Source organism: Archocentrus centrarchus, chromosome 20, assembly GCF_007364275.1.
Source record: "Archocentrus centrarchus isolate MPI-CPG fArcCen1 chromosome 20, fArcCen1, whole genome shotgun sequence".
NCBI lineage: Eukaryota > Metazoa > Chordata > Actinopteri > Cichliformes > Cichlidae > Archocentrus > Archocentrus centrarchus.
The window spans coordinates 23,267,486-23,285,995 of NC_044365.1; the positions used below are offsets into that span (position 1 = coordinate 23,267,486).

The 18,510-nt window shown below is 39.3% G+C and overlaps 1 protein-coding gene across 1 annotated transcript in view; it reads right to left on the reverse strand.

Moving 5' to 3' along the window:
• plxdc2b (plexin domain containing 2b) overlaps positions 1–18,510 on the reverse strand; it is a 109,994-nt gene that overhangs the window by 20,918 nt on the left and 70,566 nt on the right. The window contains 4 exon segments of the mRNA XM_030756794.1: positions 128–223; positions 8,406–8,505; positions 10,147–10,265; positions 15,784–15,906. Of these exon segments, the coding sequence (XP_030612654.1) occupies positions 128–223; positions 8,406–8,505; positions 10,147–10,265; positions 15,784–15,906 (438 nt within the window).

Below are 18,510 nucleotides of genomic sequence, written 5' to 3' on the forward strand. Positions count from 1 at the left end.
ACAGTTTACACAATCAATAGCCAATTAGACGCACTGCCAAGGAAAAGGTCTACATCCTATATAAAGATAAGGAATTCATTCAGGAGACTATATTAAGCCAAAAGCTGTGACTATAAATTCTTCTTACTGGGTAAAGGCATCATTTCCACAGCTGTAGAATTGGTGATCTTTGTCTTCGTCAGCTCCACGCGGTGGTACTCATAGATCGTCCTCCGCCTCACATCTAGTTTTTGAGAGAAAAAAAAAAAAGAAAAGAAAGGAGATGGAGTGAGAAAGCAGGAAAGCCACCACCACAAATCTTCCATCCCGAGATAAAAACTGGGACAAGTTATCCCTATAGAAAGAGGAAAGAGAGTGGGAGGCAGAATCAGGTCATGTGGGATGCTACCACAGCACTTTATTTCTCCCCGCTCGTTGTGCCCAAAGTGTCAGACCACGACTTGGCAATGGACGGTAGCAATTTCCCCCGGGAGCTGATATCAATCAGATCCTGTTGAAAGGCTGCCTTCCCAGTCATCTGTAACAGCGAGTCATCAGCCGGGGTATGATGGAGCAATTGATTAGATACATCATTGACTCTCATTGCATTCTGGCCCTTATAACTCATATGGGCCAGAGTACAATGGGCTGTCTGCCTCTGCTAGCCATGCATCTTCACTACCATAAGTGAAAAAAAAAGACCAGAGCAGCAGCTTAAAAAATATAATGATTGTGCCTTCCTGCTGTTAATGCATGGATTATTTCAAACTCTAATTGGATTTTTATATGACTTTCTGTCGAGGTGCTCCAGGAATAAATCTGTACTAGATTCCACTGAAGTACACTGCAGTGTGTACAGAGACACTGCACAATGCATGACATTTCTTATAGCACTAGTATTTGCCCTGGGGATGAGCTACAAAATGAAATTCAATACACAAGACTGTGGTTGTGTAATGTATATAGCAAGTGAAGCCTTTAAAGTCTCATTTATCAGATAATATTTCCAACTGGTAAAATTGTGTTAAGGTTAAAGCTATAGTAAGCTTATACCGTTATTAAGATGTTAAGATTAATGCTGCTCTTATGTCTGCCTATTCAACATAGACAGATTGCAGTTTGCCAAGCTCAGCTCATCTTAGTTTAGCTTAGCATAAAACTGAAAGCAGGGATAATCAGCTAGCCCGGCTATCACACACTGCTGCTTAGTACCAGCACCTCTACAGCTCACTTACTCACATAGTAACTTGTTTGTTTAACCCTTACAAAAAGGTGTGGTATTAAATTGTTATGTGCTGGGCTTTTGCTAAACTAAGCTAACCAATTAGGTACAAATACTCATCTTGCTGGTTTTGCCCAACCTATTTGTTATATTAAATACAGCATTAACACAGCCTACTGCACACCAGAAAGAAGGAATGAGGGAATGGGAAAAAGCAACTTAAATAAAAAGTGAATAAATTATATGACATTGATTATCTATATAACAAAGATCTTCGCATTTTTTCACTGTTATGACTGTGTCCAGAAAAACCTGATTTGTATTACACAGAAATACATGAACCCTCCATAACCTAGATGCCCCCTTTGATTACGTTATATAGATAGATAGCACCTCTAAGCTCCTTCAACTTGGGTTAGGGTTAGAAATGTTTGAATAATTTCTCTCTTTTTTTAACAACACCTTTGCATTGGACACATTTGAATAATTTCTCTGACTAGGTTCCTTTTTTCCACTTGACTGAGTGCCTCTTGCTGTGGGAACTGTCGATGCAACAGCGTTGTTCCCCTCATGTGGCACCACATCGTTTCCCTGCAGACCTGCTTGATTTGATTACAGACAAGATGACTGATCAAAGCAGCAAATGTGAGCCAGCCCAGCTCAACCTGAGAATACGACCACCATTCCTTTCCCTCCTCTGCTCCCCTGGTGACTGACTTCTTTTTGCCTTCAACAAAAGGATTATCAGGTGCCTAATGGCATGGTGGGGGCCAGAGAGAGGTCACTTCCACAGCCTGAGGCGGCTTCACCGGCCTGTGGTTTAAGGTGAAGGGAAGGTACAAATTAAATCAATTATAGGTTGGTCCCATCCACAGCATAAACAATGCGTAATGAGAAGTTAGCTACCTTCAGACCAATTTGCACAAGTGTGTCATCAATTAAGTAAAAGAGGTCTGGTAAACACATCTTCAAACACCTTGACAAGATAGCAGAAAGTATCACTAACCTAGGCTATAAAATGAATCAAAAGTACAGTCACATTCTTTTATGTTTCTTATTAACTCGAGGCTCATATTAGAAGAATTTTAATTACTTTAACAGAAAAACGGTAGATAATTAAAAAGCACAGTCTTGGCATCTTTTGGTATATTATAAAGATTCAGTCATCCAGGTTCAGGCACAAAGATCTGAAAATGGCAGTGGTTTTGGCCTCATTTTAAGAGTGACTGTTAATGATAAAATGTAACCTAGCATTAAAAGTATATTACAGCCTGGGTCTTAATAAGTGCTCGCACCTGACCTGTTAATTACACAGCCTGACCACAGGACACCCACAAATCTATTCGGTCATCCCTGCCTTTACTGGACGGGCTCTGGTCTGGTCTGCCTGTGGGTAAAATTTTATTGGGTTTTTAAGCCAAATTGAATCTAAAGAAGGTTAAAAAAAATGTAATACTGTTGTATAATCTAACTGGCTGCAGGCACACTTGAAGCAGCACACACACTTCTTTGTGGTTTTGGGTTTCCTGTGTATTTTCCCCCTGTTATGATTATAGTTTCATGTACTTCATGGAGCATTAATTCGAATGTGTTTGTTTATTTGGCATGACAAGGTTGTGAAAATGTGTCAAAATGTTTATTACATTATTATAATTTAATACCCCCCCCCGCCTTAAGAGTTATATCTGAACTGTGTGCGGCTGAACTGGAAATTGTGTGCTGTGAAATTTGATAGACATTCATCATACTTTTTTAAGAATTCTTAAAATATACAAATTGAAATTTTATTTCCATCCATCCATCCATCCATCCATCCATCCATCCATCCATCCATCCATCAATCCATTTTCTTCCGCTTTATCCGGAGCCGGGTTGCGGTGGCAGCAGCCTAAGCAGAGAAGCCCAGACATCCCTCTCCCAAGCCACCTCCACCAGCTCATCCGGGGGGACCCCAAGGCATTCCCAAGCCAGCCAAGAGATATAGTCTCTCCACTGTGTCCTTGGTCTGCCACAGGGTCTCCTTGCAGTAGGACGTGCCCGGAACACCTCACCCAAGAGGTGCCCAGGAAGCATCTTAGTAAGATGCCCGAACCACCTCATCTAACTCCGTTCAGTGTGGAGGAGCAGCAACTCTACTTTGAGCCCCTCCGAAATGGCTGCTCTCCTCACCTTATCTCTAAGGGAGAGGCCAGCCACCCTTCGGAGGAAGCTTGTTTCTGCTGCTTGTATTCGCGATCTCATTATTTTGGTGACCACCCAAAGCTCATGACCATAGGTGAGGGTAGGGACGTAGATTAACTGGTAAATCGACAATTTCGCTTTCACACTCAGCTTCCCCTTTACCATGACAGACCGGTGCAGCCCCAATCTGTCTGTCAATCTCCCGTTCCCTTCTCCCATTATTTGTGAACAAGACCCCAAGACACTTAAACTACTCCACCTGGGGAAGCAACTCATCCCTGAGCTGGAGTGGGCGCTCCACCATGGCCTCAGACTTAGAGGTGCTAATTCTCATGCCAGCCGCTTCACACTCAGCTGTGTCCATAAAAATTATGAACAGAATCAGTGACAAACGGCAGCCCTGGCGAAGTCCATCACCCACAGGAAACGAGTTCGACTTATTGCCGGCAATGCAGACCAAGCTCTCGCTGCGGTTGTACAGGAACTGAATGACCCACAACAACTGGTGGGACACCCCATACTCCCGCAACACCTGCTACAGGATACAGGCTGTTCCAGCGCTCCTACTTTTTGACTTTATCGTAGAAACATCATTGCTCTGAAAAAATTGCTTTCTGCTTGTTTCATGCCCAAAACTTTTGCTAGATTAAAGGAATGAAAAACTGTTCTTTCAGTAATATATTTTGTAGCCTGCACTTCTATTGTATATGTGTGAACAAAGGGAGACTTGATGTAACATATTAACTGTACCCATATGCCATCATATTTTTTTCATGACTACTGCTGAATTGCTCTTTTTCTAAAGGTTAGTCCCTGTGAATATATTACAACTTCTCCTTTTCTCCATTAAAGTTCCTTTTTTCTGTAGTTTTCTTCATCATTGTGAAAAACCTCTGATTGTACAAACAACATCCTTCATTTTCTCCACAGACTCCTGTCATGCATTTTAGGAAGCACGTCAGGCTCTTTGGACTGACAGGTGCAGGATGCAAATACTGCCCTTTTCCTTCAAACATGGACATGAGTCAGTACACTCTGCAAATACCATCTGCGAGAAAACAAAGCCTTGTTTGTTTCAGCTAATGCAAGAGTTTGATTTTGTTTACAGTGACTGAAGACAGTTGATGTTCACTAAAACTGTCCTTCTATGGTTATTCAGTTATCTATGGTTGAGGTATGTTAGGACCATAATTTGTTCTACAAAGACATGTTTTTGTAGTTTTGCCTCTGTATGCCACCACCACACATTTGAAATTAACAGATATTTTATTGTATTAAATTGAGACGCAGAGTTTCAGCTTTAATTAAAGGAGATTACAATTTTTTTTAAATAGTTTAGGAATTATAGCCAGTCCTCCATTCTGAAATGCTCAAAAATAATGAATCTGAGCGAGTATAGCCCTGTACACACCACAATTCATCCTGCTACATTTATCAGCAGGCCAGTTCCACTGGCAGACATACATGCCATTGCCAACATATTGCCTCCACCGTGTATGATCGCTCATGAGGTGTCTTATTTTTCTTCCCATCATTCTGGTAGAAGTTAATCTTGGTTTAATCTGTCCAAAGATCTTTTTTCAAAATTGTGCAGATTCTTCAAGATGTTTTCTGGCAAAGTCTAATCTCGCTTTCCTGTTTTTGATTGTAACCAGTGGTGTGCAATCCTCTGTGAAGTTGCTTTTCTTATCCATGGAAATAATTCTGTGGTTATCCACTTTAGTTGTGTTCTGTGGTCTTTCAGGGCTTTTGGTGTTGCTGAGCTGGCCAGTGCATTCCTTATTTTTTTATGAATGAATCAGTTTGGTCAATCCCTAAGTTTTGTTATCTTACTATTAGTTGGCCTCCCTCTCATGCCTCATACTTAAAATCACAATGAAAAGCTATAAAATACAAATTCCAACATTTTGAATCAACTTCAGATCTTTGATCTGCTTCATTTGACATGAAAAAAAGGGAACAGGTCTCACCCAAGGGCTTACTATCTAACATTCACACATTTATACTCCGACGGTTGCGTCGGAGAGCAACTTGGCATTCAATATCTTGCCCAAGGATACTTTGGCATCAGTGACGTGCGGTGAGGGTCGTGACTGGTGAGGCACTGACGTCATCACATCAGATTTACAAACATATAGCTTATTCACCATTTGATTGGCAACAGTTGTTTTGTTTAACATTAACATAGTCTGAAGCAAACCTTTTAGCTCCGGTGTTGGTCTTCCTTTAATTATTATCTTCTGCTTCGATTGAAAGTCCAGTTTAGAAAATTCTTTCAGTTGAGTTATGTAATCTTCCATGTTGAACATAAGGCCAAGCAACAGGAAAAACTAACTGGCCTTGCTAACTGTTTATGGTAGCTTGCCGCCGAGGAGTCGTAGAGTCCCTGGGATCACCAGCGCCCCCTACCATGAGGCACGAGAACTGCGTGCCTCACCTAGTGTCTCTTCGCAGCAGTTTCATGATCGCTCAACACAAGAATGCATTACACACACATACAGTTGTTAATGAAAAAAACAAAAAATAAACTGTGCATTATATACACCAGCTAAAATATGGAAATTTAGTTCATATAGTAAAAGTGCAGTGAGACCGGAAAGTAATCCGGTCTCACTGCATAGCATGCCAGCACAGTTAGTAGTCATTGGCAATGACTATACTGAGCCGCACCACGGATTGCGCAATCCGTGGTGCGGCTCGCCGGGCTGGTGCCTCACCGTTCGTCTCTTAGTATTTGACCGGCAAATGCGAAAATTCAGCGATTTTGAAAAAACTAATCTAAAAATGGTGTAGTTAAATGGAAAAGAACTTTAAAATACAAATCACTGAATGAATATAACCATTTAATTTATTTTTTAATTTTATATTTCCACGATGACAGGTGAGGCCGTGCCTCACCTGCCTCCCCTGACTGCACGTCACTGTTTGGCATGCAGCCTGGAGCAGTCAGGAATCAAACCACCAACCTTCCAATTAGTAGATGACCCGCTCTACCTCCTGAGCCACAGCCACCCAAAAATGAAAGTTAATTTAAACAGTGTTTCAAAATAACTACCTACAGGAAAAAATGTTAGCTGAATTGCAAAAAGTTGTTTAAAGAACGACTTTATAACATCAGCAGGTAAGTCCTGCTCTTTATTATCTAAAATACCATAAGGTGCGTAGTCCAGTCCTTACCTTATTGTACTACAGTGGTATGAAAAACTTCAAAATTTAGACTCACTTTGTTGTGCAAATTTCACAACCCTTTAGCAGGTTAGTTTTAAAATAACATTATGAAGTCAGTCAGGAATGAATTTAATGACAGCTGATCAAATCTGTCAGGGATAGCTGTGGTTTTGGCTAGTTTATTGCTAAAAACAGGAATTGGTTTTGTATCTGTTCTTAAAAACAGATGCAAAGTTTGAAAAATAATGAATAATTTTAAGTAGTCAATCTACATATTGTTAGCCTAATAGCATAATTACCTAAGTCATATTTTGGCATATTTTGAGATACTTACCTAATTCTACTCTGCTAACAGTGTAGATTCATTTAGATAGATATCTCAATTTTGGCCAAAATATGACTTAGACCATTATGCTATTATGCTAATGATATTGTGTGCAATAATATCAAGCATTGTGTGATTTAAATATGAGCAGAAAACCATAGGTTTGCATCAAAAGAAGTGCAGTTTCATCATTTTGTCATCCTAGAAATAGTTTTAACATTCTTGTTTTCTTTATAGAGATGACGTATCTGCCATCAAGACAAGAACACACACTCCTCAGAGATATCAGTTATGTTCAACACAACACCTCAGTCCCAATATGCTTCCATTCAAGATTTCATCACTCCACAGCCCAGCAGTTGCACACATTGGTTTCATCATACTGTGTCAGGCGCATCAAAGACAGCTTGGCTTAAAAAGTCTAGGAGGACTGTGCTAACTGGTTTGATATTCAAATCTCTCAGTGCCAACCACAGCCTTCTGGAAAGAGATCCTATATGAAAGACCCTGGGACATGCCAGAAAACAAAGTAGAAGTTGGAAACTCTTGCCACGCCAAGGGAATGTTTTTCATGAGATTTGTTTTACTCAAACTAAACTTACAAAACAACCACTCTCACTACATACTGCAGAAAACATAAAGGTGCCATGGAAAGGATGAAAAAAGCCCTGAGATATTAGCTCTGACAAATAAATGCCATCCAAGTTTCTCAAATGTAATCACAACACAGTTTAAATGACTGAATAAATCACATTTGACAACTCATTATTGCAGCAGACTTTGAATCAGAACTGGTGAGACTTGACTGAATAAAAAGGTTTGAAGTGTCTCATTTTTGCTTGCATTTGCTTTAAATGTGATGGGCTTCAATTACAGTAACTGAAAATAAAAAAAAATAAAAAAATAAAGCAGAGTTGGAGTCATGCCCACTGCTGCTGAAGAGAGAGAGAGAGAGGGGGGGGGTGACAGTTGGAGCTAAAGCCAAACATTCAAGGCTGAACTGAGAGCTGTGACACAAAGTTTTAATGGAAAATAAAAAAACTCTCTTATTATACTAACTGAAATGTAACCTTTAGATAAGCTCCTATTTTTCATTATAGTTTTATTTATGCTTTGTAGTTTGTTTCTCTCACTTTTCCTCAAGAAAGACTTTGAGCACTAAGAAAAAGAGGCGTAAATAAGAAATAAAGCGCAATAATGAGCCGCCACAGTAACCCTGAAATCTGATATAATACCATTTTGGCTGCCACAAGTGCTACACAGAAATCGATGCAGTCCTGAAGTGTTTTTTAATTTTTTTTAAACCTCTAGGTAGCTAATGAACGAGTCAGAAGGGCACTCTGTCTATCGTCTATCATCTGTTTCATCCATTTTCTACTTTGTATTTCATTTTCAGAGCCTAAACTAAAGACTCCACTCAGCAAATGCTGAGTGGAGTCAAACACAAACAGGGTGCAAAGATGTGAATTAATTCAGACATTTTAATGTGTACAAGAAATTTTAGGGCAGTCAATCATGTTTGAGACTCACTGGGTATCTGCTGGATCTTGTGGACCAACACAAAGGCATCAGACAGGCCAACCTTCACGGGATGATTGACAGAGCTGATCTGTGACACCTCGACGGGGATCTGAAATAGAAAAGGGGAATTCACTACCATGACCACAAAGATCTCGCTGAGATATGCTGCAAAATGTAAACGGGCCACAGCAGCCTAAAAAGTGCTGACATTCTCTTTTAGGACTCTGCTGAGGCAATATGCAACTTCAATAAGCACATGGCTATCTTTGGAGCATAGAACAAACATTTCAGGCACAGATGGGGCAAAAATGAGCAACAGCTTTGGGAAGACTGACTTATCTATACAAGGTAAAAGCTACTATTTCGATTGTACACACCACTTTGGGAAAAAACTAAACACAACAAAAGTAATGTGTGTATGGTGAAGGAATTTGAAGTGACATACGGTATACAGTATCTCAGCTGTACTCAACAAAACTTGTAATACTCCAGGTTATGTTCAGCCAGATCATGTCTGAGTACGTTGCTCTTTTCAGACCCATAATAATTCAATTACATTTTATTTGTATAGCGCCAAATCACAGCAAACAGTTGCCTCAAGGTGCTTTCCTAATAATGAAACACATGAGAAAAAACAGTTCAGTAGCTTTCAGATCAAATCCTATAACACATAAAAATAACTAATTACATAAGCAGGCCTCAAACATACGACTGCAATTATCTTAGCTCATGACCTACTGAAATTTCACACTCGAACAGCAAGCTCTGCTGGATAATGTTTTTCATCACCTTTCCTTTCCCTCTGGTCAATTAAGTTGTTTTTCAAGGCACTTTTGAAATGTGGATATTAACAGACACCGTTAGGACACGCAGTGACCCAGAACTTGTAACATTAGTGAAGATTATGCCAAAACCTAATCAAGCATATGGAACAAAAAAACTAGTAGGGCGTTAACTGATATTTTCTTGAAAAGCTGCCATAAAACTCATGGAACTCATTTTGTCACTCCTGCTGGCATTGCTCCTTTAGTGAAAACACATCAACACTGGGCATTTTGTCACTGAACTAAAATAACATGGCAGGGCCAAAAGCTAGAAATGAGTGATACTAGCCAAGTGTTGAAAAAAACAGTGGGGAAAAAGATTGTGTGTGTTTAAAGGAGACCTGCTGTGGTCATTTCCAGCTCCATAGTTTTATTCTTAGACTTTACTAAAGGGTTTACATGATTCACACTTCAAAATAATCCATATGTATCTTAAACTGGGTCTTGGTGCAGACACTCGGTTCATCCTCAGTCTGAAACAACTTGTTTCAGCTTCTTTGGTGCCGTTAAGCAAACTATCCTAACACTGGCGGCTCCTCGCAAGCAGGCGGTTTGAACAGCAGTGGGTTGGGGCTGCTATTCAGTATCAAAACTATAAACTGAATGTGAAGAAATAACAGGTGTGATGCTTTAACGTGACTGAAGAAGAGAACTGAAAATCAGGTCCAGATATGGGGTACATAAAAAACTGAATGCTGTTTTTTTAATATTTAGTTTTGTCTCTGGAAACGGTGAGCTAAACCATTTAGTGCGTTATAAACCAAAAGTCAACGCTTTCTTACAGGAAGGCAGTGTATCAGTGAAGATTTGAGTAAGTGTGACACCATAATAAAAACATAATTTCATCCGCCATAACAGATGCTGTTGGAAACAGAAATGAACACGGTAAGAAATGCAGAATCTCAGTGAAATCTCGCTGTCCCCACCTCCTTGTATGCGAAGACGATCCGACCAGTCTTGTGCAATGTGGCCTGGAAGGTGAAACTACCCAGGCTGTAGTTGTCCTGCAGGTGCACGTGATCCCACTGCACAACCAGAGCAGTACCTTCAAGAAGAAAGAACCAGAGTGAAAACATTTTCACAGAAAGACTACACAGAATCAGCTAGATTGAAGTAGAACACAGTACCAATGAATGCAACTGTCTGCATACAGCATGCACTTGTGTTCCGCGGTTGGTTTCTCAGATCTAGCGTGAAATGAACTGCTGACTGGGCAAAGACTGAGAATAGAAAGATAGCAATGCAACAACGGTGCATGTAAAGAGATATGAGTTTGAGACATATCTCAAACTCATATCACAGCCCCCTCCTGCACAGGGGGTGGGGGGCTGTGAGGTGACTGACACTAAAGCAGTGATGTGAAAACACTTCACTTGAGAAGAATGAAACGTCAATAAAGCTGAATGTGTGGCTGTTACTGTGATAGATTGTGTGAGCTGGGCAGTTTTTTTTTTATCCAAATGAGTTTCTTTTTGTAAATGACTCTTTTTTTTTTAAATCAGGGGATTTATCAGAGCGTAGTAGTACTGTAAAATTAGATGTAGGGAATGAAACAGCAACAAGAGGACTGCTGCACTGATCCTGGTGCAGTTTTTAGTGTATAAGCACTGCCAAACATCACTAACACCTCTACTGGCAAACTAAATGTAAAGTGTATGAACAAATGCATAAATAAGGGCATACATGTAAGCAACTTATTATAGCTTAATTTTATGACTTCAAATCTCACTTCACCACCAGGAGTCATCACGAGGCGTCGATTTAATTTGGGGAAGTACTAAATTAGCACCAGACTCAGAGCTCTGCCCTCCAGAAAGCCAGCCTCACATTACTTTTAGCGCTATTTTGATTTACTGTGGACTTTGGAGAACCTATTGATGCGTAAACCATTCGTCCCCTCAGAGTTAGTCATTTGGCTGGACGCCAGGGCAATAAAGGTTTGTTAAGCAATCAATTTTTCCGTCACACAGCCAGAGCATGTCCCTCCAAAGTAAAGACGAGATTCAGCTTCTCTGATGACAGTTTGGAGAGCAGCGGCGACTGGTCAGAAAGGAAACCCCGTAATAAATTACATGTGGTCTGTGGAGGGCCTCTGGCACGGGACACGGATGTTTCTTGTGTGGAAGGGGTTAGACAACAACATGTGACTAATATTTCCACAACCTCATGTTAAAGGCACAGAGAAAACAGGGATGCAATAAAAAGAAAGGCATTGAATATAAGCAGCCAGCGCACTAAATTGCTATTAACTTTCGGCACAGCGGGGTGACTCAGTCAGCACAAGTTAACCTTAATATAAGTCTGTTTAAAATGCATTGAGTTCAGGAGGGGAGGCTGCCATGCTATCTGGGGCTGCCTGGCTAAAAATACAGAGTGGGTGAGGAGGTGTGGAGGGAGCACACACTGGCCTTTTTTCTATTTTTACTTAGAAGTTTAGCATGCTGTATGAGCAAAAGACAAACAAAACAAATCCAGCCTATGAGACCAGCACAATGAAGTAATTTTTGGCTTAACCCTTTATAGGGCAAGTGACTATTTCTGGTCATTTCCACACACTTTATATATGACACCCATCCCACACCTCAGTGAGATTAGGAAGCATGTGGTCTTGAAGAATGTGGTCATGAAGAAATGACCAAGTGTTGTATAAAGCCGTAAACTGTATGTTGCAATGTTCTAAAAAGTGATTTTTTAATGAATCTGTTGTAATGTTCTAAAATACATGCACTTTTCACCATATATGTGTTTTTCTTGTACACTTCTTAGATGTTTTTTTGCTAGTTACAGGCAAGGAACCAAATACAGTAACTTCACTGACCTTGATTTTCTACATGAAAATGAAACATTTTGAAAAGTGTCACAAAATAACTAATAATAATAATAATAATAATAATTCAGTACTAATTTAAAACACATTTTTTAGGGTTTTGCATCACCTTAAATTTCTAGGAAACTCAGTTTTTACTTACGTAACACAATGATTGGCGGCCCTGAACCTCCCTTAAGTGACTGATTCAGAATTAGTCAAGGTAAACATTTGAAGAAGCAGTTTCCAGAGTCTACTATCTAACTTATGATGGTTTATACACTTTTGTTTGCACAAAGCCACATATACCATGTGCCCCTACTGATCAAATCACAAATGTAACGCAATCGGTCTTAGTTTGATAGGGATGCAGAGTAAGCATGACCACTGCTCAGTGGGAGAAATGATGTAGAGAAGATTCTTGATAGCTAATAAAACCATAAAATCTTGATGAAGATCTCTACTTAAGCAGTTTATCTAGCCTGTAATACACTCTTGAGTTTATCCAGTTAGATAATACCAATAAAGACCTCTTCAGGTGATGTCACTCAGGGCCACTTCATTATCCATATGTTAATACTCTTTCAGCTGCAGCTCACAGAGTGTTTGCTTCATCTACATTCTACACTCACTGTGTAGAAAAATCCACATGGGTTTTCTCATCAATATGCTGACTTTTCTACACAGTGAGTGTAGTTTGATGTGCTACAGTAAGAAGAGCAGCAGTAAGAAGAAATGCGAGGGGACTGCACTAACTGTGATTGAAAGATGGCGTATTCTTGGACATGTTGCTGCGAAGGAACGTTTCTGTGATCTGAGTGCTAAACTGCTGTTATATTGTATAGAATACACTGCTATATTGTATTTATTTAGGTAAGGTAAGCTGTTTTTCATCTTTTGGCTGTTGAAATGCAGCATTTTTCCAATAAAGTATTCATCTTATTTTATACAGTCATGTACAGAACTTATACAAGACTCTGAAGTCCTGTGAAAAACTAAGCACTGTAGCAAAATAGGTGAAATCTTTTTCAGAGGATTGTACATAATTTAGTTACAGTTTGAAGGAATAAAGATCACACATTTATATATTTTCAACACCTGGCTACAATTCAGATGAATTTTCTTTCTTTGCATTTAGATCTACTTTGTTGAGACTGGACAGCCATATCATCCACCCGAAACACGAGAGGCGTACTGGATTCTGTTCATTCAAGATTATTCCACAAAGCAGCCACAGGGAACTGTCCTCTTATTAGTGTAATGTCATTATTTATGCCTGTGCTTTTCCTACTTTGGTATGCTAAAATGCCTAACATCATACATCAGGACTCTTTATGTTTGATCACTAATAATAATAGTAATAATAAAAAAATGTAGACAGTAGCTGATGGTGCTGCGAAGCTTAAAATTAATCACTGAATAATGGATTAATAAGTACTTGTCTGTTAAGTACCAGACAAAGAGCTCCACAGCTGCATCAAACAGCCTGGAGGTTATATTTTGTCACAGTGCTGTCATGATGGTCCCGCTGGATACAAGAGTTGACTCAGGTGCTGAAACACTAAACTCTTCTGTAAATAAACTTCAGGGTACTTTCAGAGAGGGACTTGAAAGATATCACTAAGCCAATCATGTGCATTCTTTATTTAGAAGATTTTAATTAACAACTACAAGTTGTTTTTGTGAAACTTGAATATTTGGAAGCAAAGTTTCACACTCCCCCCACAGTGTAGTTCATGTGGAACAAGCAATATGTTTCTGTGGTGAACGGCTCATCAAACACTTCCCAAACTTGTTTTATCATTTTGTAATGGAAGCACTGACTCCTCCACGGCACAGCAGACCGTGCAGTTCTTTTGTTGTATTGGCAGGACATTGACTGATGGACGGAGCGTTGAGAAGCAGGCAGGCTGAGAATCGATCGGCTGCCAGTTTGGTTAAAATCTGATGAGCTCCACTGCAGAAGGTCAAACAGTTGGTCAGTCACACTGCTGCACATGGATCAGAGAGCAATGACAGACAGGATGGATAACAACCATCACAGATAGCAAAGGAAAGATATAGAGTGAGGAAGGACATCAGTTTAGTTTAAAGTGAGTAAGTAGAATTTAGGGAGGCGTTAAGATGGTCCTTGGGGGATTTTATGAAACACATTTTAACGATAAAGACATAAAAATAACCCATGCAGTGTTAGCCATAAACTATTTTCTTTAATTTTAAGATCAGTTTTCTTTATATAATAAACATTTGTTAACTTAGCTGGTAAGCATAATTTCATATTGCAGAATTTGCAAGCATTTTGTATTTTGACATATATATTAAAATTTCATGAGGGATAAAACGACATTTTTAACAGATAAAAAGCTTAAAAAAAAATGAAGGTACAGTACTTATTACATGTGAACAAAACTCGTACTCAGGCTTGCCATCAACAACTGCTGCTCATTATTTGGTGACATTTTGTTGAAGTATTTTCGAAGCATACTTCTTATTACTTGCCATTATTATTGTAAAATTACACATTAGTCCTGCTATATTTAATATTATACTATTTAAGACTTTTTCTGCACTGATGAGGAGTGGTGTGTTATATGCAAGCGGCAACCTCAGAAATTGAAAGCTGATACGAAGGCAATGACTAAGTGCAAACATGGTTCCAGTATCAGCTGCAGTTCCTTTAGTGGCCATTTGAGACTGTAGGTTACTTATGCTACAGTCACATTAGGGAAAACAGTGATGGGACTTGCAATCTTGTTGCCATTGAAATGGTTGCTTTGAAGACGTGGCCTAGGTCTGCAACCACTCACAGTCAGCTGCCGTCTTCAAGGCACCTTTGGGTGCAATAAGATGATGATAAAATGGCAATAAGACAGGGTCAGTCTGCTATCTGTTCCTGTTTATGTACACAGAAATTCACATTAACTACTTACATTTAGAGTCCAGCCAGGAACAGAGATTTGAAACATAAATTCAGAGATCATTCCAAAAATAATGACGCAGTTGCTGCAGTACTGCGATTTAACTAAAACAAAAATGGCTTAGATGCTTGGCAATTTTGCTTTTATATTCAATTTATTCAATTTTATTTATATAGCACCAATTCACAGCAACAGTCACCGTTTTTATTGTAGGATAAAACTGTACAATATTAGAAAGAAAACCCCAACAATCAGATAACCCCCTGTGAGAATTCACTTGGCAACAGTGGGAAGGAAAAACTCCCTCTTAAGAGTAAGACACATCCAGCAGAATCAGGAATATGTAGGAATATAACCAGAATAAAAGCAGCTGTCAACCATCTGAGTCGAGTCTCCTATTTGCAAACAGATATGGTGCTCACTGATGACTGACTCAGGTTAATTGCAATGTATTTGCAATTAAACCTTTACCAATCTCTCTGAGAGTGCCTGCAGTCAGTCCAAGTTAAAAAAGTTATTGTTTGGAGACCGGCTGCCTACCACCATGTGACCTGTGAAATTGCCATCAAAAGTGGTCACCTACACGTTTATGGTATTGCAAGCCGACCGAATGTGGAAAAATTCATTGCAAACACAGGGCAACCAGCGATTATCCTTCCTTGTTCCCTGCAGCAAAATTGACCTCAAAGTTTGCTGCAGGAAAGTTAAATCAAATCTGCTGTTTCTTCATGCAATAGTTTATTGAAATGCTGTTTTGTGATTCATTTATTTTGCAGTGCACAACAATATGTAGACAACTGTTACACAGTTCTGCAGAAATAAGATCCTAATGTTGTTACCATTGTCAGAGTAGATGACAGTAGAGTTTCTGGAGAGACTTGGGTCAAAGTTGGCCATTAGTGGAGCGATGTACTGTGTAGCTGTTAGCATCCGGTGGACCACATCCCCAGTGTAGATGAACCCTGAAGGAGAACAGAGACAACACACTACATATGACTCTTTGTTGAATGCTGAATTCTAATTTAAAATATAATTACTTGGAAATCTCTCAGACATTAAATTATGACTATGTGAGTGTCACTTATAATGCAGATGTATCCATCTTCTCTCCCCCATTTCTACCTTTCCTCCCTCAATAAAGCTGTAATCTGATACACTATCTATCTGGAAGACATCACTGCCCTCTAGTCCACAGTTAACAACTTCTCATTAACAGACAACCATCTCTTCTCTCAGTCTCTGGCCTTGTGCTGCAGGTAGCTTCACCAAGCAATAACGATTAATTAGTACTATTATCTCTTATCAAAAACAGAAGGGCAAATCAGGGGGACTTTAAGGGAGGATATGCTCCTGTTCCTCTACCGCTGCACTTTCTCCTCTCTTGTCATTATCAATCATGAATGTTAATGACGAGTCAATGACAATGAAAAAGGGATTTATTAACTTTTCCAATTTATGTGCCTCTTCAACTTCCGGGGAGAGCGAGAGCGAGAGAGAGAGAGAGAGAGAGAGAGAGAGAGAGAGAGAGAGAGAGAGAGAGAGAGAGAGAGAGAGAGAGAGAGAGATGTGACCAAGCAACACAAACTAGAGCTGGATCATTTAGCAGCCCATAAACATGGTTATTAATGGACTACAGAAAAAGGGGGAAAACGCCCACTATTCATCACAAGGGAGCAGTCTTTGCATAAAGAATTTGCACTTATGACAACAGAATCAAACATCACCTTAATTTCCCTGCTGACAACAGTGTTTAGCAAAGTCAGCTTCTATTTCAAGATTTATTCAAGGTAAAAGCTTTTGTTCTCACTCTGACTTTGCCTGGATTGCAAAAATATCAAGAAAAAAAAAATCCTACACAGCTTTAGATATCATCTTTTACTGACTACAAAAGGAAAAAAATGGCATTTGGGTGAAACTGTGTTACACATTCAAAGTATTTCACCTTTGAAGAATAGTTTGAAAAATGAATAATAAACTCACAGTGACAGTATCGTTAGATAACTACATGGTTTCAACAACTTCTTGTCAAATGATTCTTCTCCTTTTCGAGACATTTAAGTTTTTAAAACCTTACCACTTTTGTCCTGTTGAACACAGAGAAACTGCATTTTCTGTTATTATATTGGAGACCGAGCCATCTATTTTCTATGACCAGGTCACTTTAGCAGCAGGTTAAGGTGCTCCAGATATCCCTCCCACGAAAAACATTTACAAAGTTCTCCAAAGAGACCCTGAGGTCTTCGTCAGTAAAGTGAAAAATTTACTCAGCAGCAGGAGCACTTTATCAGTAACACCATATTAATACCAGTTATGACCTCCTTTTGCTCTCAAATCTTCAGTTCTTTCCAATTCCCTAAGATGTTGAAAACAACATTTGAGATTCTGATTTATGCTGGCATAATTGTGTTTCATAATTGCTACTGATTTGTCAGCTCCACATTCATGCTATTTCCTATTCAACAGCATCCCAAAGGTGTTGAGTTGGATTGAGAGCTGAGGAGACAAAACCAGTTAAGAGTCTGTGGCATTCATGATATTTTCACACATTCTCTCTCTCTGTCTCTCTCTCTCTCTCTCTCACACACACACACACACACGCGCACGCACGCGCGCGTGCACACGCACAGTCTTACTCAGAGCAGAGACTGGAAATGGGAACAGACTGTCCAGGTAAATTTCTTTGTTTTTGCTGACACTGAAGACTTGAACACAAGCAACGACTCAGGTCATTAGCCATAAATATTACATCCTTTGGATCTTCCTTGAAATTTTGTCCTGAGTCTGTCACATATTAATCAGACACACATGTAATCGCACACATGTACAGACTGTATATGAAAGATGGACAATATGGAGGTGCCTTAATTCGGCATTCTTTCTAATGACTTTGTCTCAAGTACAAGAGATATACTGTATATAAAGTGGCTGCCTAAGGCATACAGGCATTAAAAAAAAAAAAAAACTCTGCTGAGAAACTGTTTTTGGGAAAAATCTCATTGAGGCCAGGCCTGTAAAACCTTATTTCATGTCACCATATGTCTCATACGGTGGGCGCGCTATAAAAACACATCTATCACTGTGGAAATCACAGGCAGAGCATACCATGAGGGGAATCAATCTTTCCCCAAAGACCTCCATGCTCAGAATTACCACTATATAAAGCGCTGTCAGTATTGAGAGCAGGAGGAGAAAGACAAGATCTGACTATATTTCTTGTGTAAAGTCTTGAGTGTAGAGAACTAAGAGTGAATGACAGAAAAGGCAGAGTCCTGCAGGGCTCAGTAGCAGAGCTGCAGCAGTTATAGTTATATTTATCCCTAACAAAAGAAAAAAAATACCTGTGCCTTAAAATAATATTGATTCTTTCTCTTTGTTTTTTTTTTCCATATGTATGCTATTAGGACAATAAAGGTAAGAGAGAAACTAAAAATATTTAATGTCTAAATTTTTAAGGTTTGTTTGAAAATATAAGCTCAATTTAAGTCTGATACCTGGGAAATTTTTAAAGAAATATTTTAATAAGGATAAGAAAGAATGTAAGCTGTCTAATGGTGGGGGGAAAAAAA